This window comes from Labrus mixtus, chromosome 12 (genome assembly GCF_963584025.1).
Source record: "Labrus mixtus chromosome 12, fLabMix1.1, whole genome shotgun sequence".
NCBI lineage: Eukaryota > Metazoa > Chordata > Actinopteri > Labriformes > Labridae > Labrus > Labrus mixtus.
The window spans coordinates 14,838,016-14,861,843 of NC_083623.1; the positions used below are offsets into that span (position 1 = coordinate 14,838,016).

General features: G+C 42.1%; 2 protein-coding genes across 12 annotated transcripts in view; one reads left to right on the top strand and one right to left on the bottom strand.

Moving 5' to 3' along the window:
• Positions 1–23,828, bottom strand: part of eya4 (EYA transcriptional coactivator and phosphatase 4) — a 43,046-nt gene that overhangs the window by 12,096 nt on the left and 7,122 nt on the right. For 3 of the 10 annotated variants that reach the window (XM_061052222.1, XM_061052223.1, XM_061052232.1), the window contains exons 3-7: positions 7,459–7,508; positions 3,988–4,109; positions 1,244–1,327; positions 712–789; positions 10–76 (exon numbers count right to left, since the gene is read on the bottom strand). In XM_061052222.1, coding sequence (XP_060908205.1) covers positions 10–76; positions 712–789; positions 1,244–1,327; positions 3,988–4,109; positions 7,459–7,508 — 401 coding nt within the window. Of the gene's footprint in view, positions 1–9; positions 77–711; positions 790–1,243; positions 1,328–3,987; positions 4,110–7,458; positions 7,509–10,873; positions 11,281–23,828 lie in introns of those variants that run through there. The other 7 variants (XM_061052229.1, XM_061052230.1, XM_061052227.1 and 4 more) reach the window with 6 other exon arrangements.
• LOC132985078 (alpha-N-acetylgalactosaminidase-like) overlaps positions 1–23,828 on the top strand; it is a 423,896-nt gene that overhangs the window by 1,986 nt on the left and 398,082 nt on the right. The window contains exon 1 of one of the 2 annotated variants that reach the window (XM_061052236.1): positions 6,795–6,801. The exons of the other annotated variant lie outside the window; for it this stretch is intronic. The gene's annotated coding sequence lies outside the window, so the exon portion shown is untranslated. Of the gene's footprint in view, positions 1–6,794; positions 6,802–23,828 lie in introns of those variants that run through there. 2 annotated transcript variants of the gene reach the window in all.

Here is a 23,828-nt window from a genome sequence, read left to right on the forward strand (position 1 = left end):
CTGACTTACTTGGACGGGTAGAGCGGAGGGGAGTACTGGCTGGCCGATCGAGGGCTGTATCCGCTGCTGGTGATGACTAAAGACAGCACAATAATTAAAAAAAACAAAACAACAAAGCTTAGTTATAAATGATGTCAACTCAAATCTTCCACCTCCTTCACGTGTAACAAAACTGAGCAGCTTAATTCAAGGCCTCTTCATGTTTAAGTAGAAATGCTGCTACAGTGAACCTAATTTGTAGCTATTTGAATGGAGGCGAGCCAACTTCTCCCCCTTGCAGCAGGCCTCTTAGTAAAACACAATGTCTGTTTGTGGTCATTGAGATGTCAGAGCTCAACACTGACAAACCGCCCGCTGCTTCCAAACCTTCCCTGTGTGCGTTGCCTAATGGTTTTGTGTGTCAGCGTGTGCACGTTTGAAAGGGGCACAGGGGGTCATCTGTGTGTGTGTGAGTGTAAAAAAAAAAGACAAGTGTAAAAATGTCTCTCCCTCGCTCTCACCCCTCTGCCAGCCTTTTGATGACGCAATCCAAGGACAGGCAATGCTTCATGGGATTTAAACTTTCAGCGGGGCCTACTGCTCAGCTGAAATTGATGATGTTGTTTGTGTGTGTGTGTGTGTGTGTGTGGGGGAGTTACACAGACATTTGTGTTTCTTTTCCCTTCCAGATGTACATGAGAGCCACTCATTGTGTGAGGAGATGTGTGTTACCTGAGCCTGTGTATGTGTCCAATACTGTGTCGCCTGTTGTGGTGACTGTGTCGCTGCTGTTCATAGGCTCTGATTTCACTAAAAGGAGATGGAAAATGTCAGTGTTAGCAGTGAGCAGTAAGAGAGTATCACCACACACTCAAAAAGAAAATCCTATTCAGTAAAAGAGCAGAAAACTACCATGCAGTCTGAGTATGGGAACAAATGTCGCATGCAGGTTTCCCGCTATAACTGATTTTTTTTTTTTTTTTAAAGTCAGCAAAATCCCAAGGGTCCTCCTTGGATTTTTTTTTTTTGGTTTGTTTTTTCCCAAATTGTTGACTGGTGGTAACCCTCCACAAACACTGGGATAAAATTGCATTCAAAGAGAAAACTGCACAGCACATCAAAGTCACTGCAACTCTAGCACAAAAAAAAAAAAAAACCCCATCCGATCTAGGATCAGCCCAAACTATAGAAACTCATTCTTTTTTCAGTTAAGGGAACACTGTAAGGTTTCTGGCCTTAGTTTCACACACATGCATCTCTGTACCATAGTCCTTGGAGCCCGGGGCAGGAGGCGGGCTGCTGCAGCCCAACAGCCAATCAGCCGTGTTTAAAACTGTCATGTTTTCACCTGAAGGGGTGCAAGGTGGGAGGTTGGTGAGGATAAAATGTACTGAGAATCAAACACCATTCTCAGGTTTGTAATTCATGGTGTTGATCTTTTTTTTTTTTTTTTAAAGCAGACTTGTTTATGAAAAAGGTTGATATATGGCTTAAAAATAATTTTAAAAATGTTTCACACTGAACTCAATTTACGATTTAAATCTTTTTTTTATCTTATCATCGTTTCCCTCGTTACACAACCAGGGGACATTGGCATTCATGTAGAGACAAAGCTTTTGGTCATCTGATAAATATTCCAGGATTTTTTTTTTTTTTTTAGTATTTACTCTCTTTTGGTCTCTGTTATGCTCTCCACCAACTTCTGAGGGGAATATCTGTGTCCTTGAGCAGCTAACTGCTATGTTCATTACCTACTCTCTAACTTTAAACTGCTGCTCTTGTTGTCGGGCAGGTAGCTTTCAGTGAGCTGAGAGTGAAGTGAAACAGGAAGTATAGCAGGGACTTCAGTGGCTCAAATAGAATACACACTAGATTTCATCAAACTTTCTTGCCATATCCATCCTCAATATAAAAACAGATATATAATAATGTTTTTAAAAGTGATGTTAGAGTAGTGTCCATGATTATTATTTCAAACACAAAAAAAAAAACGTAGAAAGAAGTCGACTTGTCAAGCACTTAAACATCCCACATAGTTTTTCAGTTACTTTTGTTGTTTTCGCTCCATATAATTCAAAGTCATCATCAGTGAACATCTGAAAACTCCATTAAGTCAGGACAACTTCATTAGCTCCCTCGGGCAGCAATACAACCCATCTGACAAGCCTTAATGAAGACAAATGAGTTGCTATGGAGATGGCCCGTGGGCCTGAGCTCCGACTGATGTCAGGTGAGGGGAATGCTGGGTATGTAGTTTGTTTTGGCTGTGAGCGTGTAGTCCCGGCTCTGCCTGCTTTAACCATTAAATGTGAGCTCATCAGAGATGATTTCATGTGCACTAATATGGTCTGAATTCTCCGCTAAGTCCAGTCTGAGCCCGGCTGTTTCTGCGACTGTGTGAGTGTCCACACATCAGTCCATTACATTTCTATTAAAAAGTGGGTTCCGTTGCCCTTTACATCTAAGGAACAACTGCAACAAAAAGCACTGACATCCATCTGTTACATCAAACCGCTGTGTCAAAAATAACGCAGTCGACAGCAGATGAAAGACGAAAGACCAAGGGTGAAAGAAGAAAAATGATGAGAAGAAGGAAAGGACAGGAAAATAATAAAAAAGAGAGGAGACGACAGAGAGGAGAGGGCTTGTTGGTGTTGACAGCTTAGAGTGCAGTGATGCTTTAATGCTCTTGTAGAGGAAATAGTTTCCAGTGGGATTTTGGACTCTCCCCTCATACACTCAAACACACACACACACTTTGCCAAGCGGTTAGCGGAGGAGAGTAGAAGTGCTTCACCGTGTGTTTACACACATTCTCCAGCGGTATACCAAAGTCCTCGCGCCAACATGGGGGAATGTGTGTGTATGTGTGCCTGCGTGTGCGGGTCGCTTTCCGTCTATATAAATCGATCAAAAAGTACTTATCTCTGCATGTTGAGAAGCTTCTGACTGATGACTTTGCAATACATTTCATTACATGACATTGCAAGAGCAGCTTCTAATGTTCATGTAAAACCTCTGCTGGAAAAAGAACTTGATGTCATGACTCTCTCCTCAACAAACATTTAACAATTTGTACAGTTAAGCTCACTTTTTTTATATATTTCTCTTATTACGCTTAAAGGAGACATTAATCAGGTGCCATCATGACAAGTTAAGGTGCAATCTTAAACGCTTAGTCAGCAAAGAGATGACTCACTCTTTCACTGCTCCTCATTTCAGTTTGTAACACATTTAATTCAACTTTTTTGTGTGCGCTATAAAGAGAATATTATTACATTTTGGCAACCTTCTTTGCTTTTTCAGAGAGTAAAATGAGAAGATTGAAACCACTTTGAAGTGTGTAGGTTAAGAATTGAGCTATAGCTAAGAGCAAGTTAGCTTATTATAGAATAAAAGCTGAAAACATTTGGAAATAGTTTGCCTGGCTCTGGCCAAAAGTACAAACATGTTAAGCACTGGATGCTGGACAGAAATACAAATACAAAACCATGACTGAGTCCGAACACCAGAAGCTTCTCCAAATCTCATTTAATGAATGATACCGCCACCTGTGACATTTTAATCCCTACCCCTTCATCAGACATCATGTCCAATGAAGGCCGGCAACTTCATAGGTGGTGATATACTCACAGACTGTATATAAACATGGACAAAGTCTCAGCCCTCAAGAAACCAATGGGTGAGGTCACTGGTTTTAAGCTCATCCATAGCAGTCGCTATGTTGTAAATGCTAAAGCTATAAATGTTTTTTTTGTCAGGCATAGAGCTGGAGCCTCAAGTCTCCTGACAAACGGCTACGATGCAGTTACTTGCAGTCAGATCAGTTACGCCCTTAAATATGCATGACTCATACTCTTTGTCCAATCAAAACAGGTGAGTAATATAACATTTCAGTCAACCGCTGCTTCCCCTCTTTTAAAAAAAATAAAAATAAATTTAAACACAAAATCTATTTCCCCCATCCTAGAGACAATATCGCATTCATACAGCACCCAACACTCTCACCTCCTGTCCCATTGGTGGTGATGGAGGGGCTGCCAAGGTTGTTCTTGTCCAGCTTTGAGCCTGTTGAATCTCCACCTTCCACACGGTTATGAGGACTGGCTAGGTCCTGCATTTCCATAGACCTGCGGGAGTGAGGAGGAGGAGGAGGAGGAGGGAACAGGAGGGACGGCGCGGGAAAGAAAATGAGAAGAACTCAGATTTCCAAATTCTGCTGAATGAATGGCAGATCAACAATAATATTTTCTCACAGCTGGGAATCTCCCACCTCTATATATTACACTGAGAATTCACTAAACACATTGAGTGACATATCCACACACACAAACAAACACACACAGTCATAAACTTCATGCTTGTTCATACCAGTTAACCTAAACAAGCATGTGTTCAGAGGCGTTAGACATTGTCTGCGGGCCTGCTGGCTCTTTTATAGAGTGTGTGTGGGTGTGTTGTGGGGGCACTTCAGGGCTTCCATACAAACCCACAGCCTGCCAGCATGCTTTAGCTTTACAATGTGTTCCACATATGTTGTGGAACACGTGTGTTTCTTTTCTCTGTGTGTGCATCTTCATTCTGTTCGTATATTAACATCAATAGTTTGCCTCTTCCTGCACTTAATACATCAGTATTGATTGGGTATTTTGGTACCTACTTCCATGACCATAACCCCCCCACGAGAGGAGGTAAGAGTCATAGTATTTTAAACACTGGCTGTATATAAAAAGTAGATGTAGCCTCCTGTTGTGTAGCCAATGCAGAACTTCTTAAAACCTGGACTCTTTATAATGGCCAGCAGAGGGCGACTGCACTTCTGCAAAAATGCATCTCATTATAAAAAAAAAAAGAAAAAAAAGAAAATTACTATACTTCTCTCTTGGTTAAATATCTCAGTAAAGATGTGTTTTCTTTGAGTTTGGGGTTTAAATTTCTCTTTTTAAATCCCCTTCAATACAGCATGATGGCCGTTTGGGGGAAAAGAAGGGGGCAGTAAACGATAAAGCATGGTAAGCTTCAAGGTGTGGCCACCCGTGATTGACGAGGTGCTGCCAAAGCAATCTTTCAACCACGAGAGAGATGTACAATTGCCTTTCCATCCCCTCGGCCAAATATGATCATGTCTTGCTCAAATGCCAATCTCGCCATGTTGTTCACAAAGCATTTGACCATAATGTTGTCGAGCTCAGCGTGGAAGCTCAAATGTTGTTGTCTTACTGCTGTGGCTCTGAATGTAAGGAATAAGACAAAATGCTATAATTAACACCTTTCCAGTTCACCGGCAATTGAAAAGACCATAAACAACAAATATCTGAAGGGACATTGAGTCATATTTAAAGGTAACACAAAATATCTGATAACCAGTTAGCTACCGGCAGACGACAGCTAATGTTAGCGTCAAACCACTCTTTAGCTAACCTCAATATTTCAGGAACTAGAAATCATCAGATAGGCCAAACTCCTAGCTCATGCTAACATTAGCAAGGTGCAATGCTAGCATTAGCAGTTTTTCGAGGCAAGCTAATCGGTTATCAAAATAACTAGTTTTTAACTTATTAAAATATGGCCAAGCTATCTTCTTTGTTTTCACTACTGTCTTTATTGTTGTGAGAGAAAACAAAACAGGAATGGTGAAAAAAAGAGATTTGGCAGCTTCTCTTCATTTAACATTTTGTAAACTTAGAACACATTTGTACAACTTAGCAATTTAATCTCCCCAGTCTGAGTGTGATGTCAGAGCAAAATCGTTACGTGAATATGGGTAAATTGGTGACATCATTGTTGCTGCATCCACTGTCTATGGTTTTGAGATATGCACACTGAGAAAAGCGCATAAAAGACTTATTTGACTCTTCACCACTGTTGCCACTTAACCCATATTTTGTTACGTTGTCTTGTGGATGACATAGTTTAACTATGAATCACTGTGTGTATGGATAGTTCCCCCTTCTAAATGTGTGTATTTGCATGTGTGTGTGTGCCTAAAGACATCAAAGTGAGAAATGAAAAAGATGGAGGGAGAGTTAAACAAATGGGGGCTACTGCTCTGAGTGAATACGTGTGTGTGAGAGAGAGTGTGTGTGTGTGTGTACGTGTGTGTGTGTGTGTGTGTGTTTGATACATCGGTGTCAGGGCCTGGAAGCAGTCCATCTCAATGCTGTGGGCAGATAGCTTCACCACACATGACTGCAAACCACAGTCATGACTGACAGGTATAAAAATATAGCTTTCAGTAGACTCGACAGACACCGCTTCAGGGTCGAAAAAACGAGAGCACATAAAAGATAAACACACTAAATCAAGTCTCTCCTTGTGCTTTTTTTCTATTTACAGCGAAACACTCATTCTGCTCTGCTGAACTGAAAACACAGACCGCTGTTTAAACATCAACAAGTAATGCAGGGCGAGATATTGAGCCAAGCCTTATCTTCAAAGCCGGGGATATATTGTGTTTTTTGCCAATAAGAGCTAAGTATTTTCACAGATTATTTTCTTCTTTTTTTTTTTTTTTTTTTTAACTTTTCTCTCTCGTGTGCTTCAACACTCTTGCTCCATCCTTTTCTTTTGTCTCTCAACAGAAGGAAATGATTCGGTCTCGCCTCCTTGTCTTTTTTTCCCCCTCCTTCTTCTTTCCTCTCTGTTTCGCTCCTCTCAGGAGGCGATGGCAGGAGTTGGTGTTTCATAAACTTTCTTCTGGTTTTCACATTATGTCTGCAAAATGCTGCATCTTACTACAATAAAGAGTATTTGATGTGGTGTGTGAATTTTTTTTAAATATAAGCAGCTGAAAAAGTATCCTCTTAATTTCTCTGCTTTTTATTTTTCACCAACATGATTAATCTTTAAATTTATGAATTGTAAAAGAAGTTGTGAAGAAAGTACACCTCATTGTCCTCAAGCTAAAAATGAATGCTTTGAATATCTTGTTTGCTCCCAACAAAAGTCCCCAAACAAAAGTCATTTAGACTACATTACCACCTAACGTATGAGAGAGTAAAGCAAATCATCTTATTAAAGTCTCTGAAACTAGAAAATATTTCTTATATTTTCCACTTTTTTGAATCACAAATGTCTAAAATGATTCATTTGGCAAATGTGCGCACAGACAGAGTACAGCATGACCCCTTTGCTTGCCCTCCAACTGTATCAATATATCTTATGATCCTTTTGAGTGTGTGTGTGTGTGTGTGTGTGTGTGTGTGTGTGTGTGTGTGTGTGTGTGTGTGTGTGTGTGTGTGTGTGTGTGTGTGTGTGTGTGTGTGTGAGATACACACACAGGTTTTGAGAAAGTGTTGATGACCTCATCAAAACTTGCATCTGCAGTGAAACCTTACCTCTCTGCACCATGACCAGCCAAACAACAACAACACACACACACACACACACACACACACACACACACACACACACGCACACAACAAACTCTTCTGAGAATGTCGCTTGTCCTATTATACCAACAGACACATGTGAGCGTACCTGGTGTCCGAAGGGTCTGGAACATGAGATTCACTGTGTGATTTCTTCACCTTCAGAGAAACCAGAGCAGAGGAAAATGTAACTAAACAGAACTACACACACATTAAATCACACACACATGCAGACATTTAATAAGAACCAGAGTTCTGTGGCAAAAAGCAGCCTCATAAACCAGTGTTTATGAATGAGACAAATTCTATTAGCATCATGAATGTTGTGCATAACAACTAAATGAATTCCTGCTTTTTACAGTTTAAGAAAGAGGAAAGAAAAAGAACGCTGCCAGAACTCAAATCTGATTTGAAATAATCCCAAGGTAAACAGAAAATTGCAAAAAGATGCTTCCTATGAAGTTTTCATATTCCTAAAAGTTTTGCTAAACCGTACACATCATAATAAATAAATCACTAGCCGGTGTCCGTGCCTGAAGCCACCGCCATGACAGAAGTGCTAACTGGCGTGTAAGTGACAGATATTAACTTTCCCTTGTTCACCCATGACCCTGCTCCAATCCGCAGCTCCAGCTCCAGCCCCTTCCTCAACCCCTTCAAGAGTTCAAAAGTCGCCACGGGGTCATGTTAGGTCACAGCGCTTCACTCTTCAACCTTTAAGCAGGTCACACTGTGTCACACTGTGGGCGGACACTTAATGGAGCCCTGATTCTTTCTGAGACATTTGGTTGTGTCAATCACTGCTTGCTTGAACTTTTTCTTCATCATTGCAAGAGAAAGTTCCAGCAGTTCGGCCTCGGCATGCTCACCGCACACACTCAGGCTGGTTTTTACGCGTGTGTCGCTGCGTGTGTGTGAGGGTATGCGGAGCTGGACGACAGAGCAGCGGTTCCCTATTAAAATTCCTAGCTCTTATTTGGAACAGGAACTAATTAGAACAGTAAATGCAGGGCGGAGCGAGGCCCAATGTGTACCAGCTGCCCTGTAATCACTGTGTCAACACACTGTCGAGGTGTAGGGCACGCGCGAGGTGCCAAACACACACATAAGCGCACGTACAGACGCAAACACACACACTCAAAATTCACGCAGGCAGCAAATATTCATGTCATTTACACATTATCGCAATCACAGGTAAGTGTATGGACAAAGCCCTGGACCAGCTCAAGAAAGCAGACGCTAAACTGCAGGTATGTGGAAACTGGAAAGAGTGTGTGTGTGTGTGTGTGTGTGTGTGTGTGTGTGTGTGTGTGTGTGTGTGTGTGTGTGTGCGTGTGTGTGTTATGGTTCTGATTAGAGGATCCTGCAGAGAGTGTATATGAAGCAGCACTTAGCCGTTTAAGACAGAGTTCAAAGGTTAGCCAGTGCCCTCGTATGGATCACTTTACGCACACACACACACACACACACACACACACACACACACACACACACACACACACACACACACACACACACACACACACACACGCCCTTACACACACACAAGCCACTTTCATGTCACGTTTCATGCTTTACTGAAATTTAACAAGGCTGTCAGTCACGACATCAGCAGCATGGCGGTGAGAAACTGCAATCCACATGTAACGCACACTCGGGCTGAAGTACAGACGCGAGGACGTACACACGGCCCACATGTGCACGTACACACACACACACACACACACACACACAGAGGGACACACATACGCCATCCTGTCTGTTTCTGCCTCAACATGATCTATGAAAACACAAGCACACACAGGCTTTGATCCTGAAAAGCTTTTATCAGCAGACTTCAATCCGTTGCACACTTTCTCTCTGTGTTGTCGACCTCTTGGGAGTCTCTCACATGTCTCAGAGTGTCTTTACTTTTATTATTTTGTTCCGTGTTTAACTCCATACAAAACTCATTTGTTTTAAATGTCATTCAAAGACACTCACGTTGCACTAAACGGCCCCGACTTTAAAAATATTGAATCAACATAGAGCTTCAAAAATCTAAGGCTAATCTATTTTCTCTCTCTCTCTGTAGCGATATAATTCATTCTGATGATAAAGGTAAGAGCCTCTTTTTGTACTCTTAGGTGGCCAGAATGCCTGAAGGACCCATTTGTGTCACCTGAGCCTCTTAAATAGGTGACCTCTGACCTGGTTGGCTGGGTGACCGGTCTGGAACACAACCTGCCGGGCCGAGGACTCCCTAAGGGATAAATGCAGGTACCTAAAGTAATTAGCACTAATAACAATTATTTATTTAAGGGAATTACACACTGCTGTGTTTGTATGGTAACTTATTGATGTTAGTTATCATCAAATGGATGTAATAAAATGCAGTTCACTGGATACTAAAGCGCTGCTAATTTAAATAGTTTGTGTGAGACAGAAATATGGCGACGCTGTATTAAATCCTGGTATGCTTCCTTTTGTTTCTCCATCCAAATGTTGTGCTTCTAATGACCTCAATAAAGTATCTGAAATTTGGTGTGGAGGGTGCGTCAACTAGGTTTGTGTTTTGCTTTTCTGGCAAACTGTGTCAACCCGGCACAGGAAGAGAAAAGGGGGCTGACGAGAGAGAGAAAGAAGAACAGTGTTGTGTCTTTCTGGTTATAACCCAACCCATCTGCACAGGGACATCTGATACCATGGATTTGTTCACCCGCACACACACAAACTAAAGTCTATTTGTAGAGAGAAAGAAGAAATTCTGTTTTACATTCTAATCAAATACAAATTCTGATACATAACCACAGTCCAAAAATTTTTCTTCAAATAATTTCTTTTTATATAAAAAAAAAGCAATTAGCCTCCACGTTAATACAATTAAATGAATAGTGCTACTAATGGGGAGATTTTATTTAAATACATTGAGGAGCTGATTTTTAATCCATCACCAAACCTCACCTGTAGTAAAAAAATAATTTCCTTTTTCTTTTTTTTTTTTTTTTTTTTAAAAGGGGCAGAATATCTAAGAATCCTTAACAATTACAATTCATCACAATGTCTTTAACAAAAGTCCCTTCAGTTTACACAATTGAAAAGCATCCATTCAGATTATATGGAGTGTTTTGAAAACAACTTTCATACAGACTCTTCTAATTTACACTGAAAGGACTGCAGTGCTGTCAACATAACCTACTAACATTGTTTTATTTTGAAAAGCTCTCAATATTGCACCCATTTAGCCAAATTAAAGCAGAATAAAATCTTGAATAACACTTTTCACAATTCCTTTACAAACATTATTACTTACAGCATATTCTTGCAGAAGTGTGACTTGTAAATAAGAAAATTAAATTCACTACAGTGATATAAAAGGAAACAATTAATTAAGCTGTGAGAACACATTATTAATTAGCCCGATTAATAGGCTAAAACAGTTTTAGTTAACAGTGTTAACCATTTTTTAAAGAGTGAACTATTTGATATTTTCTCTATGACAACATGTGACACTCTCACACTGAGAGTTAGAGATGCCGTCTTACCTCAGGCTGTAATCTGTTCAGTCAGTTCATCTGCAGCTTCAAAAAGCCTTACAGAGATGTACGGTCCACTTTTGTCCCTCAGATGAAGGCGTACTGGTCTCACATACAAACAGAAACACTCACAAACACACACTCCTCCAGCAGGAACACTTTGCCTCTATCTGCCTCTCTTTCACTTTGTACTCCAGGTGTCAAGTTTTTTCTCCTTTATGCTCTACGGTAGAAAATGCCCGTCTCTTTCTCTCTCTCTTTGCTTCTGTCTTTAACTCTGATAAAACATGAAGCGGCAGATAAAGGACTCAAACTGCACACACACACACACGACCCTGTTCTCTCTCTCTCTCTTTCTATCAGTCTTTCTCGAAGTCAATCCATGCACAGCTCCCGTCTTCTTCCACTCTAGTAATGAGGAACATTTCACTCGTCCCATCTCCCTCCTCTTCTGCCTCCTCCCCCCCTCGCTCTCTTCTCCTCCCCCTCCTCTCTCTCTCTTTTTACCCTCTTGCTTTCTTTCAGCTGTTAGATGCTACAGACTCACTCATGCTTACGTCTAAAAAAAAGAAAAAAAAAATGATTCTATAAAGTTTACCTTTCTGTAAAGGTCTATAACGAGCTCTGTGCGGTTTCAGCAAAGCAAAATGAAATGAGAAACTTCAAATCAAACCAGTGAGCACCTCAAATGAAAAACACCCATATGCATGAACTCTGGCTTGATTAGTCCCCCGTAGCTAAAGTGCAGACATGGTGTGGTTGTAATCTCAACTTCTCGCTGTGCAGAAGAAAGTAAAAGCAGGGCCATAAACTTCACACCGTGAAATTGACCTTCCTCCTCACATACACCCTCCCCCATCTCACCCACAGCCACACAGAAACTTGCATCTACACCTGAGCACACACACACACACACACACACACACACACACACACGCACACACACACACACACACACGCACACACACACACACGCACACACTCTCAGTCTGTGTTAATTGGAACCACACTGGCTGAATGTGTGTCAGTCGTGAAGTTTAGAGGAAAGGTGGAGGAGGCGCAGTAGCTGCTAGCTGGGCTGCCTCAGTCTGAAGATGGTTCTCTTTCAATACGGTTATCAAGGTATTTAATAATAATAATGATAATAATGCATTTTATTTATAAGCACTTTTAAAAATATAGTAAAGATAACAACATAAAGGTAAACTACAGAAAACAGAAAATACATCACAATCATACATTAAAAGCTTGTTTAAAGAGGTGAGTTTTGATAAGTGATTTGAAAGTAGGAGGGTCGGTGCAGTGTTGAATGTGTGTGGGGAGTGAGTTCCAGAGGGAGGGGGGCAGCTATGGAGAAGGCTCTGTCCCCCCCAGGTTCGGTGCTTGGTTCTAAGAGGGGGAGATAGAAGGTTGGCTTTTGAGGAACGGAACGGCTGCGTGCAGGAGTGTGAGGGTGAAGGAGAGCCGTGAGGTAGGAGGGGGCCTGGTGGTTATGGGCTTTATGTGTGAGGAGAAGGATTTTGATATTTAATGGGGAGGCATAAACACACAAGTCCTAAAATGACAGGAAAAAGATGACCACAAACCTTCAACAAGCACAAGCTTCTGACCCTTCTCATAAAAAAAAGTTAAATTCACAATAAAAAGGGGGAAAATGTAATGTACCGAAACCGTCCAAAAAGCAGAAAGAAGAAGAAGAAGCAACCACTCACAGAGTCCAACCTGCTTACTGTAGATGTACTGTTATTATGAGATGCCAACAAGGACCCTCTTACTATGTCCACATGTACCGTTCAGCTTAGAGGATGAAATGTGCCGTGCTGCCCGGATAAAACTGTTTTTTTTTTTAAAGAGACAGGAGCTGTTTAGAATTACAGAATTCATATAGTGGCCCACTTCCTTGTTCGAGCACGGTTGCGTTCACATCTCCCGCGGACCTTGCTCGAGTACACATGAACCGTGCCCAAGACCACCTCTTCAAGAGGACTCGGGCACGGTACCCGAGTACGGTGCACGGCGGCGTGCGTTTGTGTTCACACTGATCAAATGAACCAGAGTTTGAGTGAAACCTCCCTAAATGGCTGTGAAGCGAATATTAGTAAATAAGCACATTTGCAGACAACTTGTAATTGCCCCCTCATTAAATCAAACATAATGGAAGGCTCTTTTTACAACCAGTTATGGGTTTGTCCAGCCTGGTGCTACTATAGAAACACAGTGCTGCAATGTTGTGTACTAAATTGACAAATACCCACTGGCTTTGATATAACAGGCTCATTCTATGGTAAGAAATACAACATTGTTTACTTCTCAGAATCAGAATCAGAATCGGGTTTTATTGCCAAGTACATTTACACATAGAAGGAATTTGACTTGGTGTATTGGTGCTAAACAATTAACAAGGAGAACATCTTAAATAATACAGTATAAGAAGCTATTACAATATACAAAATAGAATTTAAGAATGTAAAATATAAAAAATAAAAAACACAAAATGTACAAAAGATGAAATGTAGGAGCTGTGCAGTGGACAATGAGAAAAAGATCTAACCTAACCTACTCACAGAGTGCATGTAAAGAAAATAAATTTAAAGTCCAGTGGGCGTTAATGTAACGTATAAAGAACAGTTTCAGAATTCACATCAACTCATACTCCACAATACTATGTTGACTTTCTGCCAATTCTGCCCTTAATCCAACAAGCTTGTTTCTTATGTTTCTTATATGTTACCTTTTTTACGTTAGTATAGCATCTTAGAATAAAAAAAATATCCCAGATTTTAATAGAATTGTTACAGGTTAACAAAGCCACACACACACACACACACACACACACACACACACACACACACACACACACACACACACACACACACACACACACACACACACACACACACACACACACACACACACACACACACACACACACACACACACTGGTATAAATGTTACTGTACAGAAACAGCTGAGATGGAGCTTAATGTATACAGGCTGAGAGACCAATTTGGAACAGGGCCACCGTTTCCAACTGTGCACAGGCCACCTTTAGCTCGCTCACCATGGTGACGGCATGCTGACCCGTCCCACAGCATTTATCCCCCCCCCACCCCCCACCCAAACCCCAATAAACACCTTGATTGATAGACTGTCTGTAGACCTGTGTGTGCATGGGGGCAAACCTCTGTTGAAAGTGTGTGATACCTGCATACCAACATGGCCGTGCGTGCGTGCGTGCGTGCGTGCGTGCGTGCGTGTGTGTGTGTGTGTGCGGAACAAGTTGTCAGAACAGATTAGGGTGTTGCCGAAGCGCTTGACAACTCAAGCACTTTATTATTAGCCAGGCAGGACCCCCATGAGGAGGGGGGGGGGGTCGTCCAAAAACATCCCCGATGAAATATTTTCACAGCAAGCCGAGAAGGGAGCCGGGGAGGTGTCCCAAAACACGCCTGGTGAAATACTAAACAAAACAAAACAAAAAAAAAAAAGGACAGACAAAAAAACTAAAGACAACTGAAGAGCGGTGTGGCACAGGCACTCCAGGGCAGTGAACTGAGGAGAGGAAGCTGGTAGTATATTAAAGAGTTTCTGTTGACTTTAGGAGGGTTTTAAATGTGTGACTGGGGTGCCTCGCTCCCTTTCAAGAGGCCCTCGAGAAAAACTTTGTTCTTCAAGTGGAACAACAGCCGTTTATCTTCCCTTCAGGAGCCAGTGAAACAGACAGAGACAGACTCTGCTCCTCCTTGTCTCTTCTCTCGTTTCTCTTTATTTTGATGCAGAACTATTTAAAAGCTCCTTAGACAGGTTTTGATCTCAAAGCATGCAAACGTATCTATTGTCTTGGTCAAATGATACATTTATTACGTTTTCTTAATTAATCAATTAAATGAATGTATTCAGTCCGAGGTGAAAGAGCAATGGGCCACATGGGGAGAATGTGTTCACTTGCTTTCTGACTGAGAGTTAAATTGAACTGTTTCAACAGGCAGCTTGGGGTTAGCGTAGCTTAGCATAAAAAAATGGACAACTAGGGGAAACGGCGCCTGGCTCTCTAACAACTCCCCACACACGTTTCTTCAAACCTCAATAAATCGGTGGGTTACGTTGTCTGATGCTATTTCTTTCCCCCTGCTGTGCTGAGCGGAGCTAAACTAAGTGACTGTGGCACTATTTATCCGACACAGGAGTGTTATCATTCCTCTCATTTCAGCAGGAACATAAGAAATGGTCAAATAATTTACCAAAGTGATTAGATAGTTCTGTGAAATATATTTACAAAAATAAGTCAAAATTAGAAGGTTAGATGATCACTTTACACTCTGCTGCAGGATTTATAGAGTGATTGAATTAAAAAAGAGACACACACACACACACACACACACACACACAGACACCTGTGCAACATGATCATTCAGCTATCCCCGTCTGTGACTTCGTGTGTCGACCACAAAGCTCACTCATGAAGGATGTTACTCACCACACAAACACAACCTCCATCTCTATAGCTTGACATCTCTCTCTCTCTCTCTCTCTCTCTCTAACACACGCACACACACACACACACACACACACACACACACACACACACACAGTCTCACACATTTACCTGTCCTCTGCCCAAAGCTCCCTGCTCTCCCCATTTGTATGAGTGGTTATCGGCATGGTAACTCTACTCCCTTCCTTTCATGTAAAATACATTGTGCCAAGTGCCCCCCCCCCCCCCCCCCCACCCCCCTCTCCTCCTCCCACCACTCCTCTACAAACCCCCCCCACCCCCCCTCCCAGCCCGGGGAGATGTAAAACTATCCCTCTCTTTATACCTCCAAAAATGCCCCTTTTTCAGGTGTAGTAGGAAACTATAAAAGAAAAAAAAAAGGGTGAGGGAGTGAAAGAGAAGAACAGGGCGAGTCTGTGGAGCAGAGAGGAGGAGGAGGAGGAGGAGGAGGAGGAGGTGTTTAGAGAGAAAACTCTAAAAAAAAAACATCTTTCTCTCTGGTCAGATGTAACTCTTTTACCTGCTAATGTTGCTAACAATGTAAAGTTTCAATATAAAGTTTGTGCACATAGTGGCCCAGGCAGAGGCAACATAGAGCCAACACTTGACCCTGGCCTCTACACTGAACCCCCAAGTTTTAAGAATTTAGGCTACTAGCTTTATAGCAAAAGGATGTGACAACAACCGAGACAGTGAATATGACATCACCTTGTGTGCCTGAGTTCATCCCTTGAAAGATAAATACATATCCTGCTCACTCAACGTGCTTCAATTCTGACAGCAATCAATTACCATCAATATAACACTCTGACTTGTCAATCATCCCATAGTTGAACAGAGTTTGACCTCTCCTGTCGCCCTGCACTGTGTATGACACAGAGCAGCTTTCAACATCGAACATACTGATGCCGCCACCTCGTTTTCTCAAATTAATTTGACCATTCTTAACCACACATGCTTGATGGATTAGAAACGAAAGGCCGGCCATTGCCTGCTTAGGACCAAGGGCTCATGCCTGGGATGGTGTGTGGAGCCACATTTCTTTTGATAGCATGGTACTGTGTTTCTAGGCTGACATTCTCCTTTACTGAATCGTGTTTTAGATTGTAATTAAGTAACATACTTCTCCTTATTTCAAGGCAAAGAATCCCGAAGTTCAGCAAATATAATTCCTGCTAGGTACTCCCAGTATGATTTAAGAAATGAATGCATTAATATATAATGTTGTGTTTTTTCTTCTCTGTGTAAATTTGGTCGAATAGAGCTGCAAGATTGGTCAGTGTCCATAACTAATTTTAGAATCCCAAAAATGATTTGATGGAATCAACTCGTCTTGGAAACATGTGAATGTCCTCCTCCTCCTCCTCCTCCTCCTCCTCCTCCTCCTCCCCATCCCCGTCCTGGTGGTCTTCATTTCTGTCGTTTAAATCGGCTCCTCATTGTCTCAGAGAGTGAGGGGATCACAGACGTGATTTAATGCAGCTTTACTCAATGGACACAAATGAAAAGTCACTGATGGATGTGTGTGTGTGTGTGTGTGTGTGTGTGTGTGTGTGTGTGTGTGTGTGTGTGTGTGTGTGTGTGTGTGTGTGTGTGGGCTGGTTCTGCGCTGTTAATTGTGAAGCGTTTGGCCTCGACTGCCCCTGCTCAGCTAATCTGATGAGAGTGATTAAAAAAACAACTGGGAGAAACCTAAACCAGTCCACGGCTGACCAAGCATGCACCCACACATGCATACACACATGCATACACACATGCATACACACATGCACACACACATGCACACACACATGCATACACACATGCACACGTACACACACGCATGCACACGCTAGCAACCCTACCCAAGAAGCACACCCAAGAACACACAAAAAGTGTGGAATGCCTAAATAATACTGAATGGAGACATTTATATTTTTACAACATTTCTCTTCAACGTTTATAGAAACTAGAAAAAAAGTCATTAATTGAAGATCAGCATCCATGAATAATTGATCACAATGATTCAATGCATGAGTCAGTGACTCGCAGAAACATACTGCATCATGTTTGTGAGTCACAGCAGGAGCTCAGTCACAGATTAGTCATAAAGGAAGACGCTGTGACATTAAAGAGAGTTTGATACTATAGACATGTCCTCTCACCAAACTGTATATTACTGTAAACACCGGTTATTTGATTTAAGGCTTGATTGAGAATCATAAAAGAATAGTAGAATAGTTCAGATATTCAGGAAACATTTTTCAACTTGCGTCGTTCAATAGGTAATAATCAATCGATCAATCTTTATTTGTACCACCAATCAATAACAAATGTTACCTCTTAACCAAAAAGAGCAGCTCTAGAGCGAGTATACTCTTATTATTTACAAAAAGCCTACTTTAATCCACCATGAGCACAGCACTTTGGAACAATAAGCAGAACCCTCAAACAGAACCAGACATGTTGAATATGATAAAGACAAAAGCAAAAAGCTTATATAAACATATACTGTAAATATGAAATAAGTAGGAGCTCACAGGTGAGTAAGTCTTTACAAACTCATTCTGTGTGAACAAATCTCAGACCTAATCACAAAAGTTATCTCAGGTTATAAATCACAAATGATGTATTACCTCATATGTATTACCAAAAAATGAACATAGTTGTTGGGTCGACTGCATGGAAAGTAAAAAGTAACATTTGGATGTGGAGGGTAAACTGATACTTAAGACAGGTTGTGTTGAGTTCATGTTGTGTAGCAGAATGTATTTGGATGAAATAAAGAACCAAGTGAGTGAACTAGAAGAGTAAAAGCTCCTCTCCTCTGCTGCTTTGTAAGCCCTGAAGAAACACAACACCATCCGTCTATAACCCCCCCCCCACCCCCCCCAACCTGACCGCAGCTACTGCACCCCAGCTCTGCCCCCATACCACATCTTTCCCCCCACCAATTCAACAAACCCACCCCCTGGAGCCCCTCCACATCCCACCGTGGAGCTAAATCAATGAGATGTGTGTGTTTGTGTGAGTCCTACAAAAAGTACGTTCAAGTTAGCGAAGACTTTAAAAGCAAAAAAGTGCACATTGTCTTTGTGTTGTTACAGAGAGTCTAAGGACAGTCTGAGTGGTGGTCATACCTAGAGTGTGTGTGTCTGTGTGTGTGTGTGTGTGTGTGTGTGTGTGTGTGTGTGTGTGTGTGTGTGTGTGTGTGTGTGTGTGTGTGTGTGTGTGTGTGTGTGTGTGTGTGTGTGTGTGTAAGTGCGTGTGTGTGGCTGCAGCAGCAGCATGAATAATTAAAGCTAATCTCATTAGGCCTCAGATACCTTTCAGACGCTTTTAATTAAATGATGAATGGCCTCCCAGCTGCCTGTTAAATAATGCTGCTCATGACATCACAGCGTGTGTGCGTGCGAGAGGTACGACATAAGGTAGATATCCTTCAAAAAAAAGACACATGCAGACACAGACAGGTATGCTCTCTCACACACACAGACAGACACATACACACACGCACACACACGCCATCTGCTCTCAGACTGTGCAGACGATTATTAGAGAAGTCACTGTTGAACAGGAGTTGAATGTCTCAAGCTGTTCCATCAAACCGGACCGTGAAACACTTCATATCATCTTTCTAATAAAATCACCTACAAAACCATATGTCGACAAAGAAAGCAGGCAGGGTGAGGGAGAGGGAGGGAGAGAAGGATGTACGTAAGTGTGAAATAGAAAAAGGGCGGAGGGGAGGGAGGCTAAAAAAAGGGACAGTAGGGAGCTCGGGGGTGTGAGAAAGATAAAGATGAAGGAAGACAAAAAGAGAATGAGAGCAACAGGTAAAGCAGAGGACAGGTAAGGGTGCCAAAACAGCCCTGGGGCCGCAGACAGCATGGACCTGGCTATGAGAACACCCATAATCCCTTTCTGTTTGTGGCTATCCCTCTTTCTCTCTCTCTCTCTCTCTCTCCCTCTATACCTCCCTCCCCTGCTCTCTGGCTGCCTCTGTATCGGATTGCTGACTTCACAATAGGCCCTGAATCATCACTATATAGCCAGAGAGACACAGCGAGAGACAGAGAGGCGGGCAGGCCTGAGGAGAAAGAGAGGGGGGGGGACAGATAGACAGACAGAAAGAGGGACAGACAGGAGACTGAAGGACAGGGAGAGTCAAATGTGCCTTTGCGCTTCAATGCTGACAAGAGTTAGAAATGATCAGAATATCAGAAGATACAACTGTGCTAGAAACCCATCAATAACTACTCTGAAAAGTATGCATTAATTTTTTTAATCACGATTAATAGCATGCTATTTTGTCCCTTTAGGCGCACTGTGGATGAGCCTCCACAGTGTCTCCCTGTAGTCAAAGTGATGAACAACACTGCTGCATCTTTGAATGTCTCATTTCATTTCAAAGGTATGAGTCAAAAAGTGATATCCACCGCATGATTTAAATCTTTCCACTGTTCCTTTTAGCCGTTTCCATTTAGTTTTTGCTCCATAACGAGTTCCCTTTTCTGTGGTTAAGTTAATGCCGTAACCTTCGATCCTTACTTTATTTCAAAATAAAAGCGGGGTTGAATTCAAACAGCAAGTACTCTCAGCTTAAGACAGTACAAAATAAAAGCTGAACAAGTTCATTTCTAAATGAGAACTAATGGAACATTTTAATGATGGTTTCACTCACGGGACACACTGATGACAAACTCTATTTTCTGACGACAATTTATGATGGAAAACCTTTTTTTTTCTAAGTTCAGTGTAACCAGTGGTTGGGTTCAACAACTTCCAGCCAAGTCTTCCTTTTTCCGTAAGCTGAAATGTTTCCAGGCCAACTTGTACCTTGAGAAGCAACAACGGGTTCAAATCAAAAAAGTGAAGCAAAATTCACCTCCAGATATGTCTGCAACGTAAAACAACATCATTTCCTGGTTCATTACTTCCCCCCAGGGTAGCTCCCATTCATCTGTTTCTGGTGAGTCTCAGTTGAACTGTGAATAGCGAGTTACACAGTTACACTTTATTTTGGCTTACTGAAGATGTATGAGCCTGAGAAAGAAACCAGAATTGCAAGATTTACTTGCAATTCACAGGTCTTAAGTTTAAAAAAAAAAAACAGCATCCTGATACAGATTTGTAAAAAACGATTGATTTCTGAATGGTAGGTCACAATTTAAACTATTTTTTGTATCATCTTGAGGACGGGCCTAAAGAATTTTGAGAATTTACTAATTAGCGGAATGGAAGTCAGACGATAATTTCTGGTGCATCAAACGAAGTCAGGAAAACTGAACACTGACTGACGTTCACGACACAGATTGTCTGCTCGAGTTCAAATGTTTGATCCTGAACAGTTTGTTAGCTGCATTCTCTATACCGACTGTATTTCTATCATGCACCATGATTGGTCAAGTCTACCATTCATTCTAGTCAAAGGCAGAAAAAACAAAGGCAACAAGTTGCGGAAAAATGAAAGTCATTCACTGATTCAACAATAATGAGGTAATCATTAGTTTCAGCTCTAGAGCCACAGGTCACAGCCTCTCTGCCCCCTGCGCTACCTCCCTGATTCTCAGTGCACAGACAGAAACACAATCTCCCCGCAGCAGCAGAGGAAGTTCTCACTGCAGGCAGGTTCCTCTGAAACCAAAGCACAACTGTTGCAATTTCATTTCCTTCCCAGCAAAACGAGGAAATATGCTCCTTTTTTTTGTAACCAATGGCAGATGAGTGTTTAACCAGTAGATCAGGCTGAACAGACGGTGGGCTGTGCAATCAGGAGGACTCTGTTTTTAAGAAAGAAATACACATTTTTTACTACTTCATGAAGGACCTCATAATGTAGTTCTCTAGGTCTTTAGGGGTTTAGTCTCCTTGTGAATCAAGTTCAGTGTTTAAATGATCATCAAACATCTGGCTATAACATGATTTCACTTCTTGAATAATCAATAAAAGAGAGGAATCTTGGCCTGATGCATGGTGTCCTGATTCACTTCCATTAAACAAGCATGGTCACAATATGAGACACTCTCCACTCAAATGACCTCAGCCGTCCCACACCACAGAGAGAATATGTGTATAACAGAGAAAGACACACCTACACACACACACACACACACACAATTACATATACTTTCACATGGACACACACACAGCAGACACACAAGCACACATATCATGTGGTTTCCTGTCTGGTGCGTTCCTGTAGAAAGCCCACGCTGGTCGCTCTGGGTTTCTAGATGGATTCTCCAGTCTGTTTGGGGGGTTTGACTCGGTCAGACTGCGATTGGCTCACAGGCTGTCTGTGACCTGCTCACCTCACACCTAGCTCGCTTTCTTTGGTCAGCCAGACTCTCAGTCAACTCTCTTGTAAATACATTATAAGTTATCTGAACCAAGGCAAGATCTGAATCGGCTTTGGTGAAGACAGATGTTCACGCCTTGGCATGTATCTTATATAGAACTAAAATGAAGGGGCTGTAGAGGTCGTTTTTAAATCATTCACATGCATTAAGGATCCTTTATCCAAAGAGTTTGTCCATGTCCAAAACTAAGTTTTACATATCAAGATTTCAAATATCAGTAACCCTAACCCCTGGTAACCCTAACCCAAGTTCAATGTGTTGGACATTTTGCTTCTTTATTGTCTTGTTGGATGTTAGTGGCAGTCCCAAGTCTGTCTGCTTCAAGCAGCAAAACCAAAATTAGCATAGCTTAGCATGAAGACTTAAAGCAGTGGGAAACTGCAGTTTGTTCTTTAAGTCAAAACTAACTCAAATCTCTTATCAACATGGAACGAAAATCGCCATCATAAGTGTCCTCACCAGGCTGAGCTATACCAGAAACTGGAACTGTAAGAATCAAAAATGTGTGCTTAGAAAAACTATTGTGACAAAAAGTCTGTGAAGCGCTTCTTAATCGTGTTCCTTTTCTTTTGAGCGTTCACATGTTTTTTTGCTATCTGAGATACAAACTGCAAATTTTTTCATTAAACAAATCTGGTTGGTTGGGAAATATCAGAAATTTGGGTCGCGATTTTTTTTAAAATAAATTTGTTGGGGGTGGGTCCTGAGGCTATACCAGTTCAGAACCTCTTCATTACAAGTACACAGATGCTGATTGTTTAAATGATATTAACAACTCTTGGGTTGTGATTGACATCAACAGCGTTCTGTGAATTGAACTGAGCACATGAGAGGACAGAAAAAAACAAAGAGTGAAAAAAAGTTTTTGCGGTAAGGAGTCAAGATGTCAAAAACCCTCTTTATGTGGCTAGCCTGTCACTCACTCCCTTTCCATCTGAGTACTTTCAATCACAAATGACAGCTTTTATTTGATAGTTTCTTCCCTCAGTAGAGCTCATAAGGAGTAGAGCTGGATGTAAGTCAGACCCTCAGACTCTCTCCTCAACACTCAGCTGTCATCCAGACATAAATCTTACAAGAATCACTGTACACCCCGCTGAAACTTAAGTGCATCTTGGTGCCACAAACCAGGATGCCAGCCTAGTAGAGGGATGCCAGGGAGGGTAGCTGTTACACTCCACACTCCAATGATCCGTCCACTTGCGTTGTCGTCGGGCAGATTTCGAAATGACCGTCCGAGACGCCGATGCAATCTTGGCAATCAGGGCTGGGCCGCGCTCGCATTTAGCTACTGCTGCTGCATGTAAGTTTGTGTGAATGTGTCTGTATGGGGTTGTAGGGGTGAAAGAGGGGTGCAACCTGACCCCCTTTCCTCCTCTAAGTTGGTCTCTCGCTCAAACACACACACACACACACAGACTGGGACAGCTGCCATACTCCGGGCCTCTCCCAGCGCACCAGAGGAAAAGGCTACGGCTAAAAGAACCTTTTTTTCTCCTCTTTTTTCCTCCTCCTTCATCTCACTTTTTTCTTCTGGTGGTCATACATTTAAATCCTGCAAGGCTCCCCGGGGTCAACAAACACCATTGCTCCCCCCCCCCCCCCCCCTCCACCTCCTCCACAGCCAACAGACTGGAGTGAGTCTTTGTTTGAGTTTGTGTCTTTACTTAAGGATTGGAGCTTTGTTTTGACCAAATGTCTTCTTAATGCTTCAGCAAATGACTATTTAATTAAATGAATAATAAAAGAATTGATCAAAATAGCATCATCATTGTCTGTCAATCCTCATCTGTCTAAAAACAGGAACAAAAAACACTTAGCACCTTCTCTCTCCAGCTAAACAAGTATGTGACAACAGGTGGAGCGACACACTTAAACAAGCTAAAAGTAGCATTAAGGGCTAACACTGCTGGCCCTGCTGCCTTGGGCTACTTCCAGCGCTCCCTGAGGATCCCAGACAGCAGGCAGGCGGCGGCGGCCAAAGAGGACGCCTGACCATAACCCAGATGACGCGCGATGGATGTGGTGGGAAAAGTGCGAGGTGGGGGGGGGGGGGGGGGGGAGTTTAAGGGTCAGGTGGGGTGGGGGCTTTAAAGGGTAGAGGGGAGGGGCAGGGTATCAGGTATCA